Raw genomic sequence first — 26,917 nt, 5'->3', positions numbered from 1 at the left:
GCTCATCAAGCGATACCATTTTGCTGTTCGTTTCGTCCTTAATTGAGCCGTTTATTTTGCAAGTGGCATAAGTCACTTTACCGTAATGAAAAGTGGTGATTTTTTAATGTTTATACGAAATTATTTATACCGAGAAAAATATCAGTATCCTGAGATAACAAATACAAGTAAATCTTCTCGAAAGTTAGCATCCATATTTTTAAACGTGTTAAAAACGCGAACCCTTAAATATAATATATTTAAGGTCGATATCATCGACTTAAAAACAAAGTGACTTATGCCACTTTCAAAATAAACGGCTCATATAGTCCGTGATTGCACGGTTTGTTATCTTAAAACGGTGAGAAAGATTGATTAGTAATTTCGCGATGGTTCACGGATTTTATGGCATTGATAACCGTCGACTGAACTTTACTTAGCGCTTAGCCGATTGTCTTTGTACACTTGTTCTCTCGTGCGTCACATTTATTTCACACTTCGTCGTTTATCTCGTCCGTTCGTTAATTATTTTGTTTCCTCTACTACAGCGGTGTCAAACTCAAAAGCTAACTTGGGCCAAATAAACAATGCTTAACTTTAGGTGGGCCGCAAAAAAAACAATGTTCATAGAAACAAATATTTTTATTTCGACTAGTACATTGTAATAAACATATATAAAGTTAAATTATTGTTTACGTCCTGATACTTGACATCATTTCTCTGATACTATCTTTCCTATTTCGGGAGAAATTTTATTGGCCGAGACTACTTTCAAAATTTATAATTCACATTTCTATTTTATTTTTACTTTGCGTCGGATATATTGACTGGGCCGCGAAAAAAAGTCAATGTTCATAGAAACAAATATTTTTATTTTGACTAGTACATTGTAATAAACATATATAAAGTTAAATTATTGTTTACGTCCTGATACTTGACGTCTCCTCTCTGATACTATCTTTCCTATTTCGGGAGAAATTTTATTGGCCGAGACTACTTTCAAAATTTCTAATTCACATTTCTATTTTATTTTTACTTTGCGTCGGATATATTGACTGGGCCGCAAAAATGTTCATCTCGGGCCGCGAGTTTGTCACCCCTGCCTTACATATTTTCAAAGAAACATGAGTATGCAGACGATTTCATTTAGCGCAGCCTTATGCGAGAAATTATCACAAGATAAAACTAAAATATTTCTGTTTCTATTTAAGATGTTTACATAAATGTGGGCATTGCTTGTAACAGAACAGACGAATAACGAAATGCTGTTGTTAATATATAATATAATATTAATAATTATGATTCCAATGTGATAATTTTGGATAGAAAAAGAGGCAAGGGAATGTACAAATATCATAATAATTTTTTGTAACATTTAGAAGAAATTTGTATGGTATATAAACATTTAAATATGCGGCGATAAAATTCTTCTAAACAAAATTTTTAATAGTTTAAGACAGGGGTGTCAAACTCAAAAGCTAACTTGGGCCAAATAAACAATGCTTAACTTTAGGTGGGCCGCAAAAGAAAAAATCAATGTTCATAGAAGCAAATATTTTTATTTCGACTAGTACATTGTAATAAACATATATAAAGTTAAATTATTGTTTACGTCCTGATACTTGACATCTTTTCTCTGATACCATCTTTCCTATTTCGGGAGAAATTTTATTGGCCGAGACTACTTTCAAAATTGACCCAACGCGAGCGTTATTAATACAGTTCCGGACAGGAGATTTATTTCCATTCGTAACAGAAAATAATTGCTCGCACTGATAAGTACTTCCAAACATGGAAATAATTTCATATGCGAATTTTCGAGTGTTCAAAAAATGTACATCTCGGGCCGCGAGTTTGACACCCCTGCTCCGCTACTTGTCTCTATTAGCCTAGTTTCACTGTTAACCGAATTTCATGCTGTTTGCCGAAGACGATTGCTCCGAATTTTCCGTGAACGACAGACCGTTGATATATTACGATCTGCATTCTCGTGATTTCTGTGACCATTTTCATGAAATATACAGATACATGGAAATAAATATTCTTTCGGCATATTCAATTCCCCTTTTCTCTCTTCTCTTCACGCCGACGATTTCAATGGAAAACGGAACAAAGCGTCCATCATACGAATAAAATCGAATTCCTCCTCTCTTTCGCTGAAATAATCTTCAGCGATAAATACTAATTTTTAATGCATCGATGCTGCGCATGTAACAGAAATATCGGGGAAAGTATTCCGAGAGAGAAGCAAACAATGAAATACAATATAAAATACGAAATTGTGAAGAGATTCAATTTTAGAAACATTATTTCCTTCCAACCTATTGAAATGACTGAGAGGGAACACATTTTTAATGTGCGAAAGAGAAGAACGAACAATAAAATACGGTATGTAGAGTACGAAACTGTGAAGATATTCAAATATTAGGTTTACCGGAAAGTTCTGTCCGATAATGTCATTGCAAATTTCGACAGATATGCACATATTCATTTGAGACATATATTTTTGAAAAATGTTGCCCACAAATTGCCATCACGCTGGCAAGAGATCATAAGTAACGACGGAAATTATATTGTACAATAAATATTACTAAATTTATGAAAAATCTATTATTTCCCTTCATTTCTCAAACGGACAGAACTTTCCGGTAGACCTCTAATAATTTGAGAACATTATTTACTTTTGACCTATGAAAATGATCAAACGAAAGAACACATTTTCGTTTATTTTCTATTCCCAACAATCGATTCGTTGTTCTGCAAAAAGGCTCGCCGAGATGATCCTTTAACGGGCGACACAAGTATTTGTGATTGACAAAGAAGCAAGATAAAGTGTTCGAGCAAGCACGTATTGTCCATAGTTCGAGTTATGAATGGAGAGAGATCATAAGTAACGACGGAAATTATATTGTACAATAAATATTACTAAATTTATGAAAAATCTGTTATTTCCTTTCATTTCTCAAACGGACAGAACTTTCCGGTAGACCTCTAATAATTTGAGAACATTATTTACTTTCGACCTATGAAAATGATCAGACGAAAGAACACATTTTCGTTTATTTTCTATTCCCAACAATTGATTCGTTGTTCTGCAAAAAGGCTCGCCGAGATGATCCTTTAACGGGCGACACAAGTATTTGTGATTGACAAAGAAGCAAGATAAAGTGTTCGAGCAAGCACGTATTGTCCATAGTTCGAGTTATGAATGGAGAGAGATCATAAGTAACGACGGAAATTATATTGTACAATAAATATTACTAAATTTATGAAAAATCTATTATCTCCTTTCATTTCTCACGCGGGCAGAACTTTCCGGTAGACCTCTAATAATTTGAGAACATTATTTACTTTCGACCTATGAAAATGATCAGACGAAAGAACACATTTTCGTTTATTTTCTATTCCCAACAATCGATTCGTTGTTCTGCAAAAAGGCTCGCCGAGATGATCCTTTAACTGGCGATACAAGTATTTGTGATTGGCAAAGAAGCAAGATAAAGTGTTCGAGCAAGCACGTATTGACCATAGTTCGAGTTATGAATGGAGAGAGACCATAAGTAACGACGGAAATTATATTGTACAATAAATATTACTAAATTTATGAAAAATCTATTATCTCCTTTCATTTCTCACACGGACAGAACTTTCCGGTAGACCTAATAATTTGAGAACATTATTTACTTTCGACCTATGAAAATGATGAAACGAAAGAACACATTTTCGTTTATTTTCTATTCCCAACAATCGATTCGTTGTTCTGCAAAAAGGCTCGCCGAGATGATCCTTTAACGGGCGATACAAGTATTTGTGATTGGCAAAGAAGCAAGATAAAGTGTTCGAGCAAGCACGTATTGTCCATAGTTCGAGTTATGAATGGCTCGATTTGGAACGAAAGGTGAACAAGTCCGATGTATGGTTGAAGAAACGATAAGACGGTATCAGGGGACACGTATGTACGTGTCCGGACATTTTATCGCTTCTGTCACCTCCGATCGATTTAAGGACTTCGTTTAAATATTTGTCTCCGATCGGTTTCACGACGTGCCGTGAAACTCGGGTCTCTGAACTTGTGTTCTGTCTTCATCGAAATTAATGTCAATGGTTTCCGGTGTCAGGAACTTCGACCGAGAGAAATGACTAATCGAATGGTCGAACGCTAATTGCGGGAACACCGACCGTTCAATGACAATTAAATCTCATTTAAAGAGGAGAACGATAAACCGTTCGAATTAAGAGATGACTCAGAGACGAGTGCGCGCCCCTACGCTCTAACCCTCGCATGCGCCTAATGAAAAGATATCGTTATTAAATAAGCCATTACTTTTCGATCGCGGCGAACTGTACCTTTCTCCGATTTAATTACAGTCAAATTCTCCCTAATCGACGCTCAGCTTGTAAACAAAAATGAGCGATTTGGGAAGAGGAGGTACGATTAATTGAGCCTTGCGGATCGATAATCGATGACTATAAAACGATAATAACTATATAAAAAAACTACTACTACTATAAAATAACTACTATAAAATAACTACTACTATATAAAATATATAACTATTATAAAATAAAAAAATAAAAAGATAAAAAAAATAACTACTATAACTACTATAAAATAACTATAATCGATAACTATGATATCTCCTCTTCCAAAATTGTCCATTTTTGTTTACAAGCTGAGCATCGATTAGGGAGAATTTAGTGTACTCGTGAATCAGTAAAGTGTATCATAAATTCGTCGCTTTCATGTTTTATCCAGTAGCTCCTGATCACATTTTTATTCCCTTATACTAACTTCTAATCGATTATGCGACTGTCAGTCGGTCCCTTTTGAACAAAGCTAATAAATTTCGGTTTCTTAAAGTTTTGAAAAAAATCTGGCCTATTTTCGATAACAGGCCGCTTGTTAGAACATTTTTCGGATTTTTCGGTTGTAAACTGTGATTGCAAAACATAAAACATCCCTCCCCCCCAAAAAACGGAAAATTGCAGGTTTTTCGAAAAAGAAATTTTTTACCCTCGGCATATTAATATTATTGAAAGATATAACCAAAAGGAGTGTTGTCAATTTTTATCCATTTTTTGAAGGGGTAGAATAATGTGGCAAAAAATGAAAACCGAATTTTCAACATTTTTTTCCATATAAGTATCAAACAAAAATTCCTGCCGATTTTGTACAATAATTCTTTTGTTGTACATCGTGGGTTCGGTTAAACCACGATCCACTGCCATAAAAATACACATACATATATGTTTGATAATAAGATCTTACATCAAATGAGAACAAGTAAAATATGTATTGATTTGTCGCTATTTAAATAATAAGATCATTCGTTTGCAACTCTTGGTATTAAAACTCTATTTTTCTTAGAAAGTAAGATCTTATATCAAACGAGCGCAAGCGTATCGATTTTCCACTATTTCAATAATTAAGCCATTCGTTTGCAACCATTGTGTTTATATACACGAGCCAGGTGTTGCCAATATGGCAGCCTTCGTGCAAAAGGGATCAATAAATATTGGGTTGGCAACTGAGTAATCGCCGATTTGTTCAATGAAATAAAAAATTTTGTTTTACTTGGAACGAAGTTTAATCTGTAATGTATGTTCCATTTTGTTCGATGACCTTTTGCCATATTTGCCAATATTGCCAATATGCGAAATATTTGGATTACGTTGACCATAACTTGATTTAGTCGTTTGTTTGTCATTATTGCAATTATTGCTAGGAGGATCTGTGGCAAAAGTTATGTCGTACTTAAAAGAAATTAAATTGTTTAGCCAAATTTTATGGTAACTTAAGAAGCCTAGATTAAAAAAATAATGTAAAGATTCAATGCAAAATTATTGTATACATTACACTGCATGTAACTCTACAACTGTTATCCCACAAATGGGAGTGAGAGATAAAAATGGGAATGAGAGACATCCATAACTGAAATCGGCAATTACTTAGTTGCCAACCCAATAAGTAGCTTGCATATTTCATTGCAATTTTAGCATCGTTGCCAATATTTTTGGATCGTCGTCCGAAAGAAGAAGAACGACATGAGGAAATTTAGAACGATCGCGCTTTTTGCTCGCGTTCTCCGAGGTCCGGAAGGATGATCGATAACGTGTAAGCCCCGGATCATATTAAAAATTGAATCCCGTATACTTGTCCGACAGATCCCGATAAACCTAATCCAATGTCAAGCGTCATGTAAACACCACGGAGTGACTAACGACCGCCACGGCGTCGTTTCATCCCGATCGATTCGGTCTTCCGGTTTCCACGACAGTTAAATTTCGTTCGGAGGCGATAAATCGTTCGCGTTTAAGATACGACCGAAGGGAGTTGAACGCGTTATTAAACCTTTCCGGTTCTTTCGCCACGATATACCGACCTGCTTGATTACATTCTATATTACCCGTTTCTATTTTAACGCGGATCCGCGCCGGTCTTCTACAAATTTCGGTCCACCCATGTTCCTGTTTAAAATGAAATCAGTTTTCGAAACGTTTCCAAATATCCGAATCGAGTGTTCCGATCCTCTTGTCACAATTGTTTAATACTTACGTCGAAGTTTCTACGACCTTCGAACACAATTTGCATGCCTCGAATATGAATTACTAATTTATGCCTCGAATATCGTTTATGAATTCATGATTCGTAAATCAATTTGCAATTATTCAATAAGGTATAATAAACAAAATAAATATTCAATAAGGTACTAAGGTATTAATCAATAAGGTATTAATCATTAGTGAGTAATTAAGATGATTAAGAAATGATTGTAGATCTGTTTGGTAGGAATTATGATTTACATTGGAATTAAATGCGTAAGCGGGGAATTTGAAAGGCGATACGGTATTTATAGCAGAAGTATAAACGTAGACGAGCAAAAAAACCACAGAACGCACCGATCCATGTAAGGTTACCTCTGAATCACGAACCAGTAAATGACGAACCGTGACATCATTGAAATCACAAGTTTTCACGAATAAAAGCGAACGATGATACAATCGTCCGTTTCCGAAAACCATCTTCTATTTAAAATTCTATCAACTTATATACCTAAAGAAACACGCAATGGCTGTCCGAACACGTTCCAATTACTATTGCTTCCAAAATCATTGCAAACTGTGCGAAAGTTGTCAATTTGAAAGCTCGTAGAAATAGAACAGATATTTATAGAAATGTGACAATTTAAATTCGAGGATTAAAATTCAAAATTCGACAGTTCAGATTTAAGATTCAGCAATTCAAATTCGGAATTCGATCATTCAAATTCAGAAATTCGATCATTCAAAATCAAAATTCGACCATTCAAATTCGAAATACGATCATTCAAATTCAGAATTCGACAATTCAAATTCAAGATTCAATCATACAAATTCAAAATTTGACAATTCAAATTCAAAATTTGATCATTTAAATTCAAAATACGATCATTCAAATTCAGAATTCGACAATTCAAATTCAAGATTCAATCATACAAATTCAAAATTCGACAGTGCCGATCATTCAAAATTTAAAATTTGATCATTCAAATTCAAAATACGATCATTCAAATTCAAAATACGATCATTCAAATTCAAGATTCAATCATACAAATTCAAAGTTCGACAATTCAAACTCAAAATTCGACAGTTCAAATTCAATAAATTTTCCATCCTCTGTGCCTGATAAAAATGCCGCAGCACAAGGGAAACAGCGTCTCAAATTTCATCAACAAACATCTCCGCCCTCAAGTACCTGTTAAAGTAATAATAAGTATTCGAAATACTAATGAACGTTCAAATTGATGTTATTCAAGCAACACAACCAAAAGACATGCCCCGTCCATGGTGCATTAAACTCTCCAGAAACTCGACCGATTTCCTGGCGCATAGCAAACGACTTTCACTCTATCATCTCCGGTCAAGACTCTTCGCTTTAATGAATTCACGTTGTTCTCCCCTGCTTCCGTGATCTTCTTTGACCGTGCTCGGTGGAAAAGAAAAGAAAAAGGGAACCACCGAGGGCTCGCGTGCGGCTACAATATGCATCCGATCGGAGCACAATTCAATCTCTTCAAGTTAATGAAAACATTTAGTCCTGCCGCGAACAGTAATTTTATTCATACACCGATTTAGGTTCCTTCGGCGTTTCTTGTTCGCCACTGAATTTACTCGTGGCAGCGATTTTGCGAGGATGGCTCAAGCTCTCTTTTGTTGCCGCTTGTTATAAGCAATGAAGCCAGCATAATTCGTACACAGTGACGGTACTGTCTCATCTCGTCGTTTTGGCTCGTTAAATTTACTTTTCGTCATTGACCTTTTGATCAGCGTTTCCCTTCTTTTAATTTCTTGATAAATCGATCGAAAATTCGTAACTACTAACATAAGGTTGACGGAAAGCGTAGAAATAGCACGTACGAAAATTGTTCGATTTACTATTATTGAAATTGTGAAGATACAATTATGAAGAATTTATTTATCATGATAATTTATATTATATTATATTATATTATTATATTATATATATAATATATATTAAATATATGTAATATATATATGATATTATTATTATATATATATAATAATAATAATAATATATAATATATATTATAATATATATTAATAATATTATTATAATCTATAATATATATATTATTATATATTATATATATTATATTTATATATCACGATAATAATCGTTAATGTTTTTCCTAGCGTTAATATTTTCGTATGCGCTTCACAATGATCCGAGAAAATAACGATTATGCGTTTCCTATCTTCTGAAACTCCCTGTATTTCTATGCATGTCCGAAATAAAAATTAATGGTACAGAAATGTTAGGCAAGAAACGGTGTAATGATACGTGAAAACGTTTCATAAATGCAGTTAGCTGTTCGATTAGCGAAACTTTCACTAGCAGATTATATGGCTTATTTTACGTTCGGTTATTGGCATAATTTTCATCATTCACTTAACGCCGACAGTGTTTGATCGGTGCGATTAAAGGTTGTCACTATGAATATCGATGGGTCCGGTTATTATTAAGGCCGGTAATGACAGATGGATACACTCTGGGGGAACCCTGATTTCTCTCTGGATTAACTTGCACTTCGTTTAACGCGTATAGAAATCGAGATGCCAGCGAATAAGATACGAGCAAGTATCGTGAAATTGCACGAATAATATTTTGCCGGGGCAAAAGGATATACATAAATACCAGAAGAACGGAAAAAGTGGAGTCCATTTAATTCCTAGATCTTTATAATAATCTAATTAGTGTATAATTTACGGTCGGTTTTATCGACTGGTAGTTACAGATACGCGATTGTTTATATATATATATATATATATATATATATATATATATATATTTCTATTCGCTGGCATCTCGATTTCTATATATATTATATTATTGTATTATTTTTTATTGTATATATATATATATATATATATATATATATATATATATATATATATAAACAATCGCGTATCTGTAACTACCAGTCGATAAAACCGAATAATAATACTATATTATATAATACTATATAATACTGTAATAATATAGTATAGTAATATATACTATAGTAATAATATAGTATTATATAGTATATATAGTATTATATAGTATTATATAATATAGTATTATTATTTTTTATTGTATACATTATATAAAATTGAAAGTGCTTAGTATCACGCGTGAAATTTTGCAGAATGTTGAAATAGTAATTTGATTCAGTTCAATCGACGATCAAATACCTATTGTTGGTTCTGACCTCAACAATATCGGCTATCCTCAATCGGCGTGTCGTTTTTGTTGAATAAATACAATATTGCCAAATCCCTGATAAACCATGTAAAGCTACAAGATAAAATCGTTCGATTAGTCTGAATAATCATTCGAAGAGTACGCATGATAAAAATCATGCCGAACGTTACATAAACTGATCAAATAGCGCGAAGTATATTTATTGATCTTGCAACAAGTTGGCAATTATTTGTGTTCGGGCCGAATCGCAGTTTCGCGGGTCGATACACGCCCGACTTCCAAACACGAACGAAGTCGCGGAGTTTTGCAATCGATGACGTTGAAAGTTGCCGTGAAACGAACAGAAACGCATCGTCGCCGAACGTTGACCCGACCGCCGAACGCCCACCCGCAACGAACAATTCGAACGCCTCGTCCGAATTGTCCTTTTTTTCTAGTCAACCGCACAGCAATCGGCGCTCGACGATGCTTTCTTCCGAGCATCGGACAGGTGCACATACATAGGGTGTCCCATAATTATGTTAACATACGAAAATGGGTGATTCCTGAGATCATTCGAAGTAACTTTTTCCTTAGCGAAAATGCAATCCGAGACTTCGTTTACGAGTTATTAACGAAAAACGCTGACCAATGAGAGGCGTGCTCGGCTGACGCCAGGCGGCCAAGCCAACGGGCAGTCGAGGCCCCGTTCCGCTGATTGACTCGACCGCGTAGCGCTAGGCGAGCTCGCCTCTCATTGGTCAGCGTTTTTCGTTAATAACTCGTAAACGAAGTCTCGGATTGCATTTTCGCTAAGGAAAAAGTTACTTCAAATGACCTCAGGAACCTCTCACTCCCCGCTTGTACAGTAATTTTGGAACACGCTCTGTACAGCCCTGCGACGATGATAAGTACAAATTCAGTCTCGCCCTGCCTTACGATTTTTCGTTGCGCCCTTGTGCTTTAGTCGAAAGCCTTACTTCAGTTAAGTTATAAATACGTATATGAGCCGTTTATTTCGAAAGTGTCATAAGTCACTTTTTCAAAAAAATCGAGTTAATGGTAACACTAATTACAATCGAACGGTATCTTTTCATTAAAAAAAAAAGTGACTTATGCCACTTTCAAAATAAACGGCACATATCTCGAGTGTTCGTCCGCGTGTTGTCTGTGTAAATATAAGTTATTATCATATCTTAAACGCGACTGTCCAAATTATTCCGTCCCATCTAATCGCCGGCAGACTCCTTCGATCAGTACGAAACAATTTAAATAACACCGAGCCTATGCGTTATTTAACAATTTCTCACACTCAGTGCCAATAACTCCTACGAACGAGTAATTTCATTATCGAAAAATTCATTACATCATCATCAAAGACCCATATCTCATGTTTGATATGTTACCACGAGCGCTTTGAACGCTCGTTGGAGGCAATAAAATTTCTCCTTGTTAATGACAAGAGGTTACTTACCGATGCCAGATACATTGTATATCATCTCTTTCACAAGATGTTATGATATCAAACACCGAGGATATTTATGGTTCTCCAGCAGCCTCTGGACAAGATATCGGACGGATCTACGTGCATAGTATTAATAGGTCAAGCTATATGCGAGCCCACATCTCTTGGAATGTTAAGTCACTGAACTTTGTAACAGCCTAACAAAACTGTTTTCGTTCTAAAATAGCGCTATTATTACCGATCGGGCACGGTTCTCACGGAGGAACGCGAGCAACGTTCGTCGCGGGAACGACGAAAATACGAAAACTAGGACCGGAGGGCCTTTTTCCAACGGGAACGCCGTGGCTTGGGGAACAAAGGGTATCGTATTACGCTGTTTCGTTGTCAAACGTATCGTTGTATGTACGTAGTTATGGACGCCGACGCGTACCCGGGGCGAATTACTGAAGCGGCGCGATGCAAATATCGCATATCGTTAATACAAACGTGTCAAAACGTGTACGCGCCGTTGGATCGGTGAAAGGGACTTCATCTCTGACTTGTATCTTTCGCCGATTCCTTGGGAAATTTTGCCCGTGCTTTCTGTTGCATAATATATTCGACGTATAGACGTGTTAATGACAGAGTGATTCAGAGGTTTCTATATTCAGAATAGTCAGAAATCGCGAACTTTCCAAGATAATATGAGCCGTTTACTTTGAAAGCGGCATAAGTCACTTTGTTTTTAAGTCGATATATTTAAGGGTTCGCGTTTTAATAGGTTTAAAAATATGGATGCTAACTTTCGAGAAGATTTACTTGTATTTGTTATCTCAGGATACCTTACGTACCTTTTAGATTATATTTCAAGAAACGAGTCAAAATTTTCGAAAATGCAACTTGCGTCGCTATACTGTAACAGTACTGTAAATTCTCCCTAATTGACGCTCAAATTGAACACAAAAATGGGCAATTTAGGAAGAGGAAATACGATTATTCGAGCTTTGCGACTCGTTTTTATAGTTACCGATTGTCAACAACTATAAAAACGAGCCACAAGGCTTGAATAATTGCATTTCGTCTTCCATTTTGGTTCATTGCAATTGTCCATTTTTGTGCACAATTTGAGAGCCAATTAGGAAGAATTTACTGTATTTATTGTTATCGATGCATATATGGCATTGAGAAATTGTAAGATACTCATCATATGAGCCGTTTATATATATATATATATATATATATATATATATATATATATATATTAAAAGTGGCATAAGTCACTTTGTTATCTCAGGATACTGATATTTTTCTCGGTATAAATAATTTCGTATAAACATTAAAAAATCACCACTTTTCATTACGGTAAAGTGACTTATGCCACTTTCAAAATAAACGGCTCATATATTGTGTTGGCAACTAAGTAATTGCCGATTTCAGTTATAGATGTCTCTCACTCCCATTTTTACGATATCCGTAAATGTTATATTATAAAATTATTATTATTATTATTATTATTATTATGTTATTTTTTATTATCCGTGGATGTTAGCAACTGGACAAATTGAATGCAGCGGTCAAGGAAAAGCGACCAGAATTGGTCGATCGTAAAGGTGTCATTTTCCAGCAGGACAATGCTAGACCGCACACGTCTTTGTCCACTCGGCAAAAATTCATGGATATTGGTTGGGAATTGATGTTACACCCACCATATAGCCCCGATCTCGCGCCATCGGATTACCACTTATTTCGATCCCTGGACAACTCCCTTCATGGTAAAACTTTTAACGACGATGACGCTGTAAAATCTCACTGAACTCAGTTTTTGGCCGAAAAGGATCAGACTTTCTACGAGCGTGGAATTTTCAAGTTGTCGGAGAGATGGCAAAAGGTCACCGAACAAAATGGAAAATACATTACAGATTAAACTTCATTCCAAGTAAAAACAAATTTTTATTTCATTGAACAAATCGGCAATTAGTTGCCAACCCAATAGTTCTCCTGCCGGCCACCTTTATTCTTATGTCCCACTTTCTTCCATTTCAATTTCTTGCCATTGGATATCCTAGATACCTTGTTCCATAAATAATTCTCAGACATAGACAAATTGTAATGCTGTTCTCGAATTCTAACTAAGCAAAGTTGTTCAATTTGAAATGTTGTCACGCACTATTATCTTCACAGTTACAATGATTTTCGCTTGTTCGACTGAAAGTATCTCGTTACAAAAGTTCCACTTAAAGTGATTTCTTTGAGGAAAGAGAAGATTTATATTTTTATCGCGCGCGCGCGCGTGCCTATATCGAGCGCTTAAATATTGATGAGAACAGAACTTTATTCCCATTTGAAAGAACGTTATTCCTATTTTAAATTCATACTTAACAGATTATTAATAGAAATCACCATCGAAGATTGGTCAAACTAGGGCACAGGGTTAAGCTTGCATTCTTCTCACTCTGAATCTTTCAATTTAAACTTTGAAGTTCTTGAGTTGAATTCGTAAACGTGATGTTGCTGAATCGTTAACTTTGAAGGTCTTCGAATATCTACGGAACGTGCCGAGTCGACAAGCGTTTGTTTATATTATCCTTGATTCAATTAACGTTTAATCGCAACAATTTGTCGTCACAAGATATTTCACATTTTTTCTTTTAAAATCGTTGACAAATTATTAAGAGTCTAATATAGAAGATGATCAACACGTTCAGCGCGGAGCCGATTTTGCTGAGTTTTCCGTCGAGGCAGCAGACTGGCATTATTTTTTAACCTTGATACTGCCGGTCCCATGCGTCGATGCCGTCTAAACGATAGCTTCGCTGTCAATTCCTGGTAACTGACGCCGCCAAAAAAAAGTACACTGTCAGTCCAAGAGGATTGATACCGTCCAAACGGAAAGTCCATTGTCAGCTCCAGGGGGCTAACTCCGCGCACAATGTGTTAAATAAATTTCTCAATTCGAGCACGCGTTACAATAAAAATAGCAAGACGTCTAAATAAATTCAGTCTTGTAATTCTTATCTAAAGCGACGCGTATCAGAGATATTTTTGTGCACGGCAGGTTCGGCGTTAATCTTTTAGGCCCGACGCGCCACTATAGTGGCTTTCGCGGATGTCATCTTTCAAAACGACACGCCGCTATAGTGGCTTTCGCGGATGTCATCTCTCTGGACGACGCGCCACTATAGTGGCTTGCTCTAGTAGCTCACTCGCTCATCGTTTGAACCAAATAATCGTCTTCATATGCATTATTTCACACTTCTTTTGTCTTCACATCGATTTACAACAGTCTGCAGGGTGTCCCAAAAATGTCTCGCAATCCGGAAATGGCGGGTTCCTCGGATCATTTGAAGCAACTTCTTCCTTTACAAAAATGTTCTCCGAGGCACCGTTAACGAGTTATTAACGAAAAACAGTGACCAATAAGAATCGTTTACGGCTGACGCGAGGCGGCCCAGCCAACCAGCGCGCGAAGCCCAGTTCCGCTCATTGGCTCGATCGCCTCGCGCCAGCCGAGCTCGCCTCTCATTGGTCACTGTTTTTCGTTAATAACTCGTTAGCGGTGCCTCGGAGAAAATTTTTGTAAAAGAAAAAGTTGCTTCAAATGGCCCGAGGAACCCGCCACTTTCGAATTGCGAGACATTTTTGGGACATCCTGTATATACAGTATCAGACTCTGTACGGTACACATCAGACTCTGCCGTCCAGAGAAATAGCCTCGCGCAGAATTCAGCCGTACCTAAAAGGTTAAGATCGCGAATGCTCGACTTCGGAGGTCCTTGAAGCCCTCCGCGCCGGAACGAACGATCGTCGCTCGGTGGTAGACGACGAGAATTTCGTCGAGATCCGTTGATCTTTATCGTAAACACGTACGCCATTATCGCCGGAGCGCAAATGATAAACGAACGGCATCGAAACGTGTCACGACTCGCTTCAGAATCCGCAGGCAAACAATCCTTCTTTCCCTCCGATCTGCTATCTGGCGCAATTGATTCGATAAGAACGCCCGGCCGTAGAACGTGCACAATGCAACGGGGCTATCGACGGGAGCCGGTTCCGACTTTATTCAAAAGGTCGGCGATGCGGAGATTTGCTGAACGTTAGTCACGTCGCGAAATAGATTTTCAGACGCGCGCGTACCCGTTAATAAGGAACAATGATACAGACGGCGCAGCCCCGGGCACCATTACACGGTCCGCCGCCGCTGCAAAGATCAGAGTCATAAAGCGCAAAGCTCTTAATTAACGATTTTACTCGTCTCGTTGCGCATTACCCTCGTCCCTCGAAATTGCCGGGCAAGTTCTCGGTTCGACGCGCCGGTATTTTAACCTCTTTATCGCTCCGGCAGATCTCTCAGTGGCGCGTTTCGTCGAGTTCGAACAGAACGGAAAAATGGAGCGGGGATCGCGTGCGAGCTGAATTTTCCGGCTGCTCCCCGACGCCGACTGAAATAACGGACGATCTCCCCTGAAAACGGGGCTTCAGACCTGCTCGGATAAATCCAGGCGACGTACAGGTTCATCTTGAAACAATGCCGCCGCTCTTTGGACCCGCACTTTGTCTGATACGACTGTACAAAAAATAGTGTACGAACGACGGGAACGTTGACGAGCGTTTCGAAGCTGCCTTACAAATGTTCGAAGTACTAGATAATTATGATAATTTGATGAAAGTTGATCGTAAACGTGCTTCGTTTAATCCAGGCGAGCTCGATCAATTTATACGACAAAAAGCATACAGAGAAATTTGAATAATAATTCAAATAATACATTTGCCGACGATGTTATAAAAAATACAAGGATGCGAGTGATGCATTATTATTATTATTATTATTATTGGTATTTTGTATAAAAGCAGATTGATGAAAATTGATAGGGCATGTGTAATAATGATAATATATCGAAAACAATGTGACAGTATTCTTAGATTCTTTCAAAATCCTGTACAGGGTTTTTAATTATATTACACCGGAGCCATGCTTTTGAATTCTTGAGATTATAGCCCTTCGTTAAAACAGCCCTTCGTTGTTTGACCCCTTTTCGTACCATTTTCTTAACAGTTGCAATAAGTAAGGCTCTTCCGATTAGAATAACTTCGTAGAAAAAAGAAAAGGAATATTCATCGTGTGCCTACATTTTCTTGCCTGCTTGAATATTTATAACAAGCGAACGGGAATTTTATTCCGACTTGGAAGAATAGAATAATGTTCATACTTAACAGTTAACACTATTATATAATATATAATATATACTATTATACTATATACTATAATTATAATTATATACTATATAATTATTATATATTATATTATATACTATATATACTATATAATTATTATATTATATTATATACTATATATACTATATAATTATATATATAATTATAAATAATTATAATATATGCTATAATACTATTATATAATATATAATATAATAATATATATGTTATATAATAGTTAACTGTTAAGTATGAATATTATATTCTATTCTAATATATAATATAATATAATATAATATAAAATATTAATTATATTATAATTATAATATAATATAATATAATATAAAATATTAATTATATTATAATTATAATTAATATAATATATAATATAATATATATCTAATATATAATATATATAATATAACCATTATTATAATCTCCAAACAGTTAAAGGTATTTCAATTTTCTCCGTAATAATAAATATGTTTCTCTTCCAAATTTCAGTGATCTGCGGATGAACTACATCGCCGTGATCCGTCCAGGCATCTTCCACGGCTTGTCGGAACTGGACAGACTCCTGTTGAACGGCAACCGCATCAAATACCTGTGGCCGAAAACCTTCGAGGGTGCGCCGAACCTAAAGGTGCTCAATCTCGGTAGCAACCGTTTGGTGAGTATAACGCCAGGCGCGTTCGCCGGTCTACCGAAACTGAGAGAGCTGTATCTGGAGTACAACCACCTGAGGGAGATCAAGAAGGACACGTTCAGCAATCTGCCGGCCCTGGAACGGCTGTTCCTTCATAACAACATGCTCCATCATCTGCCCGCCGACGCGTTTCACAACGTCGGCCCGATGACGAGACTCCGTCTGGACAGTAACGCATTGGTCTGCGACTGTAATCTCGTCTGGCTGGTGCAACGACTGCAGGACCAGCCTCTGCAGAGAGAAGCATTGTGCGAGTCGCCGGTACAGATGCAGGGTCGTTCGTTGATGGCGATGTCGCCCAACGATTTTCATTGCAGTTGAGTAAATACGCGCAAACCGACGCGAACGTCGAACTTAGACTATCAATTGGCCTATCAATTTCGCGAAGAATGGCTCGCGCCGATCGATGAGGACCAACATGATCGTACAGCGTCGTTGATTCTGTGTGTATACAGTAAATTCTACCTAATTGACGCTCGAATTGGGTACAGAAAATGGACGATTTATAGTTGTTGACGATCGGTAACTAATAAACACGAGCCGCGAGGCTCGAATAATCGTATCTTCTTTTCCCAAATTTTGGTGTCGATTAGGGAGAACTTACTGTATCTGCCATGAAAGTTAACCGTTTACGTACCACGAGCCACTTTTGCGCTCTTCAGATCTTGTGTCGAGAAAAGCCAGGGCATTTGGCCGAAACAGACGACTTACGGCCCACCCGAAATTTGTCGAAACGTGCTCGGTCTTTCGGACGCGTGTATACGTCGCGCGTCGCATCGCTGTCAGTAATCCAATTTGCATTTTGTTGTTACCTGTTCTAAATTAATAGTATATATATTTTCATTCGTAACGTTTTATTTTATGTTTTACGGCTTTTTTCGACGCATAATCGAAGGAGCGCTATTGCGCTCTTCGACGCTTTTCGATCCTGTTTTTTCAGAATCATCTGGTACGCAAACGGTTAAAGCAATTCACTTAATGTCCCCTCTCGCGGGACATTAACCCTTTGCAGTCGAAGCTATTTGAATTCGGAATCTAAAACATGATCTCTGATCTACAGTATTTCTATTTTATATAATTTATTGCAATTTATGCATATGAAATTGAGTCTGTTAGCAAGTACAATGCAATTTTAATAGTTTTTTTTTAAATATAAACGAGTCTGATGCTCTTAGGATGATTTTGAAAAATAGTATACCAATATTTAGTGGCGCCTCAGAGTCGCCATTCGAGTGCAAAGGGTTAAAGTTTATTAGTGATTACGGGGAATTCAGTTATTTCAGCGCAACTTTTTCAGACATGCATGTTTCCCTGAAGTTTTCTCTTGAAATGGCGCAAGAAATCAAATCAAAATATAGTAAAATTACTAAGATATATACAAGAAATGTCAGCGGGTTTTGACGAGCACGTGAGAGGCGTGCTCACGACGGTCCGAGCACTTCAAAGGCGCCACTTGAAAAGAGCGATAAAGCAAGTTTGTAGAAGAAAGGTCGGTACGCGAACATAGCACGCGCTGTATAGTGAGATTTATAATCATAAAATCTGGAGGAAAAGATTTTCAAAGCTGAACTCGGTCTGGTTTGAAGCGTCGAGCGGTATAGATAGATCTAACGAGTGAGAAAATCGGAAAAGTGATTCTTCTCTCGGTAAATAAATTGTTCGGTAAAAGTTTTTTCGGTAAATATCATCTTGCGAGTTAATAATAACAATTAGAAATTTTCAACCTATGTATTTATTCATATTTTTTATTAGAACAATGGCAAAACGTTCGAACACGAACGAGTCTCATGACACAAGTAGTAGCGAAGACGAGTTCCGGATAGACGTTTATACAGATATGTTAGAAAGACTAACTGTAGAAGGTTTTCTTCTACAGTTAGTCTATCGTTTTGATAGCAGTGACAGCGATATCGTCCAAGCAACAAGGCGACGAGAGAAAGAGTTCGCATGGATAGCGATTACAACAACAAAACAAAATTATAAAACAAACAATAACAAAATTATAAAAAATAAAATATTGATTTTTTTGCAAATTTCTCGATCTCAGCCAATTCATATAAGTCCAATATCATTATAATATGTTAGTCAGTTCCAAAACCATACTAAATAATACGAGGGTCTGTAAATGCCCGTTCCTGCCGAGAAGTGGCGCCGAGTAGCTGGTAGCCAACGTCCAGAATGGTTCGGAGTGCTAAGAGTTAAAAGTCTTTGGCGTAAGAACACCGATCAGGTTCTCAGTCTCAGAAAACTGTCCAATCCGAGCGATTCCGAAACGGATTTTCGCCGTTCCCAAGAAATGACGGTCCTCTCTTTTTTAGCCAAGCCACGCATCATGAGCGGGCCAGAAGACGTCAGAGTGCGACTCGGTGGCACGATAACGTTCAGCTGCGAGGTGATAGGCGACCCTACGCCAGAGATCATGTGGATGCGGGACTCGAACGAGGTGGCAATCGACGGTTACCGCAGCATAATCCAGGACAACGGTAGCCTGGTGATCTCCGGCGTGACCATGCAGGACACCGGCGAGTACGAATGCGTGGCGAGAAGCGAGATGGGCTTGACGAAGTCGCGGAAAGCCAGAGCTGTGATCACCGTGCCGCCGTCGCTGAGGTTCTCCGAGCTGCCCGAGTCGCAGACGGTGTCGGTAGGCGCGAACGTTTCTTTCACCTGCAAGGTGGAGGAGGGCCTGCCCACGGACAGGGTTGAATGGTGGCGTGACGGGCAGCAGCTCAGCGTGGGCGGCCGGATTGCTATCGAGGGCAACGGGGAGGTGTTGCGTATACTCGCCGCTGAAGAATCCGACGCGGCTAGGTACGTCTGTCGCGCGAGAAATGAAAACGGCTACGCCGAGGCCAGCGCCGATTTGAGGGTCGTCGACTCGGTCTACGGGCCGCCCAAGCTGACCTACAAGCCGCAGGACATGGAGGCGGAACACGGCGCGATTATAGAGGTCCCGTGCAGGGTGGAAGGCGTCCCGAAACCGGCGATAGTCTGGAAGAAAGATGGAACCGCGGTTGAAGGGAGCAGGGTCAAGGTATCGCGAGCTGGGAGCTTGTACCTCTACAACGTCACCACGGCGGACACTGGCAGGTGAATTTATTTCATAGCTCTTCCTCCTACAAGCTTTAAATTCTATGTATGCAATAGCCTGTAACACTGTTCGACACGATTTTTGGGTTCCTATAGTCACTATGAAATTCTTGTAGAGCTTCGCTCCCTGAACAAGAATCCGAAAATCGAATTGCTCCATCGCCGTCAGTTTTTTAAATAAACGAACTTTTGTAAAAACGCAACATTTTCGACAAAAATGAGGTATTGCATGAAAAGTAAGAACGTTAGAAAGTTCTCTAATTGGTGTTAAAAGATAGAGGAGAGTTTCCCGAATATAGTGGCATGCAGTTTATTCATTGTTTTTGGTCCTAAATAGAAATAAATTAATGTTATATATTGCCTCGAACCAAGTACTGAAATGATTTAACGTTAATCGGTGCTCCAAATAAAAAGGAACATGTACAGGTGGCCCAACTACAATACGATTTTGCTCTAACACGATGAGAAAATTGCGAGAACTTTTGTACGACATTTTACTTCTAACAGCACTGGATAACGTGATTTTTGTTTAACATATTTGAAAATTAAATTACCTTAAAATAACGACGGGAAGGAATAATGAACTGTAGTGCCTTTACATGAAAATGTAATTATTATAATTAAGGGTATATAAATGTATACTCTTCCGCTGAAAGAAGCCGAAAATTCAAAAGGAAGCTGCAAAATTGTCTATCTTCGTACCATGAAATCTACGATGATCTCTTAAGTACCAGCAAATAAACAAAAATTACAGATTTTTTGAAGAGGATGTAAGGTGCAAAAAATCTGATGAAGAAGAAGGTTCAGAAAGTGAAGGTGATATCGTTCAGCCGAAAAAATGTACTCGTTTGATTCCACTGAGTAGTGACGAGAAAGAAATTTCTTAAATTAAGGTTCCATTAGATGAAAATAATATTTTTTGTTTGCCTTTCCGTTTTGTGGTGTACATACACATTTACATTTTTAATAAAAGTAAAGTTACTTACTATGGAATTAAAAAGAAATGTTCGTGCTTAATAAGTTTTCGGTACGCAACCCCCCTTTTTGTACTGACTCTGTGTCTCATATAACACGGTATCACATAACATGGCATTTTCTAGGAACCTATCTACTATATTATAAAAGGGTTACCTGTGTACATAAAAACTACCTAAAAGGTTTTCTTTAACGCTTTACGTAGGAAAACAACTTTGGAGAATAATATCCACATTAGTGCGATCTTTGAGCCTAACGTGTGCTAAATCTTGAACAAATATGTCAAGCTTAGTGTCAACTATGTTAATTTTAGTTAACCGTTTGCGTACCAGCTGGTTCTGAAAAAACAGGATTAAAAAGCGCCGAAGAGCGCAATAGCGCTCCTTCGATCAGCGGTTAAACTAGTATTGTTAGTTAATTTTAACAATTTTTAAATTTTTAAAGAATGATTAAGTATTAAGTAAATAAGTATTAGTTAGGTGAAATTTTTAATATTAATAAGCTTAATAATTAAGATTTAATTATTTAATAAGGTTTGTAAAAAAAAGCTAGGATTTGATACCCTATTATAGAATTAAAATTTATTAATTTAAAATTAATAATTCAATGTAAAACATTAAAATTAAATAATTTGGCGGTTTTATAATCTTATTAGAGGAACCTGTAATTAAAAAAAAATCGACAGTCCACGCTAGGAACTACTTAGACTAATCAGTTTGTGTATTGTCGTTTTCAAATTTTACAAAGATGTAAACTTTTTAATATCGTGTCGAAAAAAGTCGAAGAGCGCAATAGCGCTCCTTCGATTATGTGTCGAAAAAAGCCGAAGAGCGCAATAGCGCTCCTTCGATTATGTGTCGAAAAAAGCCGTAAAACATAAAATAAAACGTTACGAATGAAAATATATATACTATTAATTTAGAATAGGTAACAACAAAATGCAAATTGGATTACTGACAGCGACGCGACGCGCGACGTATACACGCGTCCGAAAGACCGAGCACGTTTCGACAAATTTCGAGTGGGCCGTAAGTCGTCTGTTTCGGCCAAATGCCCTGGCTTTTCTCGACACAAAATCTGAAGAGCGCAAAAGTGGCTCGTGGTACGCAAACGGTCAACTTTCATGGCAGATACAGTAAGTTCTCCCTAATTGACACCAAAATTTGGACAGAGAAGATACGATTATTCGAGCCTCGCGGCTCGTTTTTATTAGTTACCGATCGTCAACAACTATAAATCGTCCATTTTCTGTACCCAATTCTAGCGTCAATTAGATAGAATTTACTGTATACACAGAATCAACGACGCTGTACGATCATGTTGGTCCTCATCGATCGGCGCGAGCCATTCTTCGCGAAATTGATAGGCCAGTTGATAGTCTAAGTGGTACGCAAACGGTTGAAAGCTTTCACCAAAAAATGTCCCCAAATAATCTTCAACAATCCTCTGCACTTAGGTACGAGTGTTCGGCAGTGAACGACTACGGTCGCGCGACGGCCCAAGCTCTGGTTCGCGTTCGCCAGCCTGGAACGTCGGACGTGCTGGTGATAAGAGCGTTCAAAGACGCGAAGGAGGAGATCGATCGCGCGATTAACAACACGCTGATAAGTCTGTTCAGCGGGAACGCGTCCGAACGCGTGAACCCGTTCCGATTGGCGCGGTTTCCGGATGCAGTCGGCCGCGCCGCGGCCAGACCGGCTGAAATCTTCGAGCGGACGCTCGTCAACATCAGACGGATGATCAGCTCTGGTGTCAGCACGAACACCACCAAGGAATATCACTACGAGGAATTTTTGACACCCGAGCAGGTTCCTATGATTTCTCCGTAGATCTCGATCGTCTTGTTTCATGCTCTGTAAACTGAACGTTCCTCGTTTTCTCAGGTGAGAGAAATCGAAAGACTGTCCGACTGCACGGGCCACAGGCGTCGGCGGAATTGCACCAACATGTGCTTCCACCACAGGTACCGCAGCGTGGACGGCAGCTGCAATAATCTGCGGTATCCTACATGGGGCTCGTCCTACACCGGTTTCCGCAGAGTTCTGCAACCGATTTACGAGAACGGTTTCTCGACGCCGGTCGGATGGGAGAAAGGCCGTCGTTACTACGGCTATCCGAAGCCCGCTGCGAGACTAATTTCGACCACGTTGGTGACCACGCAGCACGTCACCTCCGACGAAAGGATCACGCACATGGTGATGCAATGGGGCCAGTTTTTGGACCACGACTTGGACCACTCGCTGCCCTCGGTGTCCAGCGAGTCCTGGGACGGCATCGACTGCAAGAAGTCCTGCGAGAACGCCGCGCCTTGCTTCCCCATGGAAGTTCCACCGAGAGATCCCCGAATAAACAGCAGAAGGTGCATCGATTTCATCAGGACCAGCGCGGTTTGCGGCTCCGGGATGACGAGTATATTGTGGGGCAGCTTCTCGCCCAGGGAGCAATTGAATCAGCTGACCAGCTACCTGGACGCTTCTCAGGTGTACGGCTACGACGACGACTTGGCCAGAGATCTGCGGAACTCTGTCACGGACCATGGTTTACTGCGCGAAGGTCCTGCCATCCCCGGTCACAAGCCTCTTCTGCCGTACGCCTCCGGCCAGTTCGTCGATTGCAGGAGGAATCCTCTTGAAAGTTCGATCAACTGCTTCGTGGCCGGGGACATCCGAGCGAACGAGCAAGTCGGTCTCCTAGCTATGCACACGATCTGGCTGAGGGAGCACAACCGCGTCGCTCGCAAGCTTCGGGAGATGAATCCTCACTGGAACGGGGAGAAGCTGTACCAAGAAGCCAGGAAGGTCGTCGGCGCCGAGATGCAGCATATCACCTACCAGCAATGGATGCCGCACGTCTTCGGCGGCACAGCCGACGATATTATGGGCTCTTATCGAGGCTACGACCCTAATTTGGATGCCAGTGTGTCGAACGTGTTCGCCACCGCGGCTCTGAGGTTCGGGCACACCCTGATCCAACCGCGACTGGAACGTCTGGACGAGTCCTTCCAGTCGATTCCCCAGGGTCCTCTTCTTCTACGAGACGCTTTCTTCGCGCCTTGGAGACTAGTGGAAGAGGGCGGAGTCGATCCTTTGATGAGAGGCATGTTCGCCACCGCTGCCAAGTTGAAGCTGCCCGAGGAGAACTTGAACTCGGAACTGACCGAGGGGTTGTTCTATCAGGCTCACGCGGTTGCTCTGGATCTCGCTGCGATGAACATCCAACGCGGCAGAGATCATGCTCTTCCGGGGTACTTGGAATGGAGACGGTTCTGCAACATGTCCTACGTGGAGACTTTCGAGGACCTGGCTGGTGAAATACGGAATGCTAAAGTACGACAGAAGCTGAGGGAGCTGTACGGCCATCCTGGGAACATAGACGTTTGGGTCGGCGGCGTTCTGGAGGATCAACTGCCCAACGCCAAGGTGGGACCACTGTTCCAGTGTCTGTTGCTGGAACAGTTCAAGCGGACCAGGAACGGAGACAGATTCTGGTACGAAAGCCCAACTGCCTTCAAGCCGGAGCAACTGGTGCAAATCAAGCAGACCAGCCTGGCCAGGATCCTCTGCGACAACGGCGACAAGATCGACCGTGTACAACCCAACGTGTTCCTCTTGCCCGAGGCCGACAATAAATTCGTGATCTGCGACGAGCTGCCATACGTCGATCTAAGCGTCTGGTCCGATTGCTGCGACGGATGCGAGGATCATAGCAACACGATCTCGCGTTTCCGGCGCAGCGCGACCAAATACTTAGCCCCGCAAAATAATTTAGCGAACGATCTGATGAAGCACAATGCCGGCGAGAGGATCGGCTATTTGGAAGAGATGATCGAGGAGACTGAAAAGGAGTCTAGGAAACTCGCAACGCTAGCCGAGTCGCTGTTTCGTAAGATAGAAGAACTGAGGTCCCTCTTAGACGACATAAAAAATGCTGAAATAAAATGATAAACAGATCGCCATTGTCTTTGCAGATCGTGACTACTTATCAATTAATATTTTATCGATTCACTTAGCTAGACGCGCTTGTATTTTATTAACACCACACATTTGTTAATGTACATACACTGTGAATTATGGAAACTGCAAACATGGTGCAAAGATCAAATCTTTGTCGTCCTTTACTGTATTTTGGTTTATCGTTTGATAAAAATGGAGCGATTTATAGAAAATCGGATTTTCTATAATTCTGTGTTCGCAAGGACACCAGTTCTGTTGGATCACGGAGAATTGTACGTTGCTTTAATAATATTAACGAGAAACGTTTCAGCATTGATTTAGGACGAATTATTTATATGAACAGTGTTGTTGCAACACAAATCTTTGATATGTAATTTAGATTGTAGATTGTAGAAAAGTCATGTAAGATTGTAACTTTTTATTTCGAGTAGCTTTTAATCGTTTTCTTTTATATGTAATTGTATCGCAGTACGTTTCGATAATGATAGAAAGTATTTAGACATTAAAATCGTCTCTTTTATACGAACATATCACCATCCAACTTTATGCGTTATGCGAGTTGGTCGTTTATACATCAGAAAATATAATTTAATGCATTCTGTGCTGAGCAGCGACTATTGAAATATTTTTTTTCCAGGGATTGCTAACGCGTATGTTGCTTGATATGTACAAATTTGATATTACTCGTTTCTATGTCACCAGCAATTGCATTTCTCATAATCTTGTGCCATTAAACACTGTAGAATGTATTATAATGATTTATAATATATATTTTATATAGTAAAAGAAATATTTTAGTCATAATGTGATAATTTGATATCGAATAAAAGAGAATGCTACATGATATTGCGTACAGAAAATGTATTCGTTACAACAACTTTATATAACGTACATATACATTTAAAAATGTTTCAGGATACTTAGATGTTATATATATATATATATTATCACAAAGTCTACAATATTAAACACAGTGGTCACTAGCAGTATGTGCTTACATACTTCTACTTCGCCTGTATATCTCAAGAACCAATAAATTTTGTGTGACGCCCATGTGCGACCATGTCCTTCCCATCATTCTTGCTAACATCTACTGCGAGAAATGCTAATGTTTTTCCAGCTCGTACAGTTCTAGCATCAATAACAACTGTTTCACCAGGTAGAGCAGGTTTCATAAATCTGTACATAAATTTTTACTAATAATCACTATCTCTCAAAATAAAAAAGGAATTATGTATTGTAACGTGAACATACGTAACAATGAGATCCACTGAAACTCCTGGTGGACACTCTTTGTGTGTCATTAGAGCATAAGTGGATATACAATCTATAATTGTGCTTGTATAACCTCCATGCATTGTGCCACCTGCATTCAAATGTTCTTCAGAAACAACTAATTTTGCTTTACACTTACCATCCCCTGCTGAGACTATTTCCAACTGTAAAACAAGGATAAAATTACGTAAAATATAATTCATGAATAAAAAGTGCAAAGTTTACCTTTTTTAAACATTGTCCAAAACCAGGTGATCTACTTATATTCTTTAAGATTGCATTAACAAATTCAACGCCGCGAGACATAATTACAATTATAGGTAAATCTTACGTCTCTTGAATATGTACTTAATTACAAGAGTTTGTACTCTGCAGCCTCCGACATTTTGATTACTTGCTAATATTGCTTATTAAGAAATCTCAGCTTACTAAACAATGGTCATGTATTCCATTCTCAATACATACATAACCTAAGAATATATATATATATATATTTTGACACAGTAGAAAATATCCACTATTCTTTTATAGAAGAATATTCAGTGACGTAGCAATTCTAG

General features: G+C 38.7%; 2 protein-coding genes across 3 annotated transcripts in view; one reads left to right on the top strand and one right to left on the bottom strand.

Moving 5' to 3' along the window:
- The window catches only part of Pxn (Peroxidasin), a 36,065-nt gene extending 9,930 nt beyond the window's left edge, over positions 1 to 26,135 (top strand). For both annotated transcript variants that reach the window (XM_033472472.2, XM_076522971.1), the window contains exons 2-5: positions 16,863 to 17,380; positions 19,383 to 20,154; positions 22,586 to 22,937; positions 23,013 to 26,135. In XM_033472472.2, coding sequence (XP_033328363.2) covers positions 16,863 to 17,380; positions 19,383 to 20,154; positions 22,586 to 22,937; positions 23,013 to 25,070 — 3,700 coding nt within the window. In that variant the 3' untranslated portion in view covers positions 25,071 to 26,135. The remainder of the gene's footprint in view (positions 1 to 16,862; positions 17,381 to 19,382; positions 20,155 to 22,585; positions 22,938 to 23,012) is intronic.
- On the bottom strand, positions 25,929 to 26,814 carry LOC117221464 (acyl-coenzyme A thioesterase 13). Its single transcript, XM_033472475.2, has 3 exons — positions 26,583 to 26,814; positions 26,337 to 26,521; positions 25,929 to 26,261 (listed from the first exon to the last, which is right to left on the bottom strand). Exons 1-3 carry the CDS (start codon positions 26,661 to 26,663, stop codon positions 26,105 to 26,107), a joined length of 423 nt encoding a protein of 140 aa, XP_033328366.1. The 5' UTR covers positions 26,664 to 26,814; the 3' UTR covers positions 25,929 to 26,104.
- Positions 26,815 to 26,917: the final 103 nt, after the last annotated feature.

The sequence above is a fragment of the Megalopta genalis genome, chromosome 1 (genome assembly GCF_051020955.1).
Source record: "Megalopta genalis isolate 19385.01 chromosome 1, iyMegGena1_principal, whole genome shotgun sequence".
NCBI lineage: Eukaryota > Metazoa > Arthropoda > Insecta > Hymenoptera > Halictidae > Megalopta > Megalopta genalis.
This window is presented reverse-complemented; position numbering and strand designations above follow the sequence as displayed.

Coding starts and splice junctions, on each gene's coding strand:
- LOC117221464 (XM_033472475.2), bottom strand. CDS start 26,663: ATGTCTCGCGGCGTTGAATTTGTTAATGCAATCTTAAAGAATATAAGT. Junction 26,522..26,582: donor TTGGACAATGTTTAAAAAAG/GTAAACTTTGCA, acceptor CTTGTTTTACAG/TTGGAAATAGTCTCAGCAGG. Junction 26,262..26,336: donor TCAGTGGATCTCATTGTTAC/GTATGTTCACGT, acceptor ATTTATGTACAG/ATTTATGAAACCTGCTCTAC.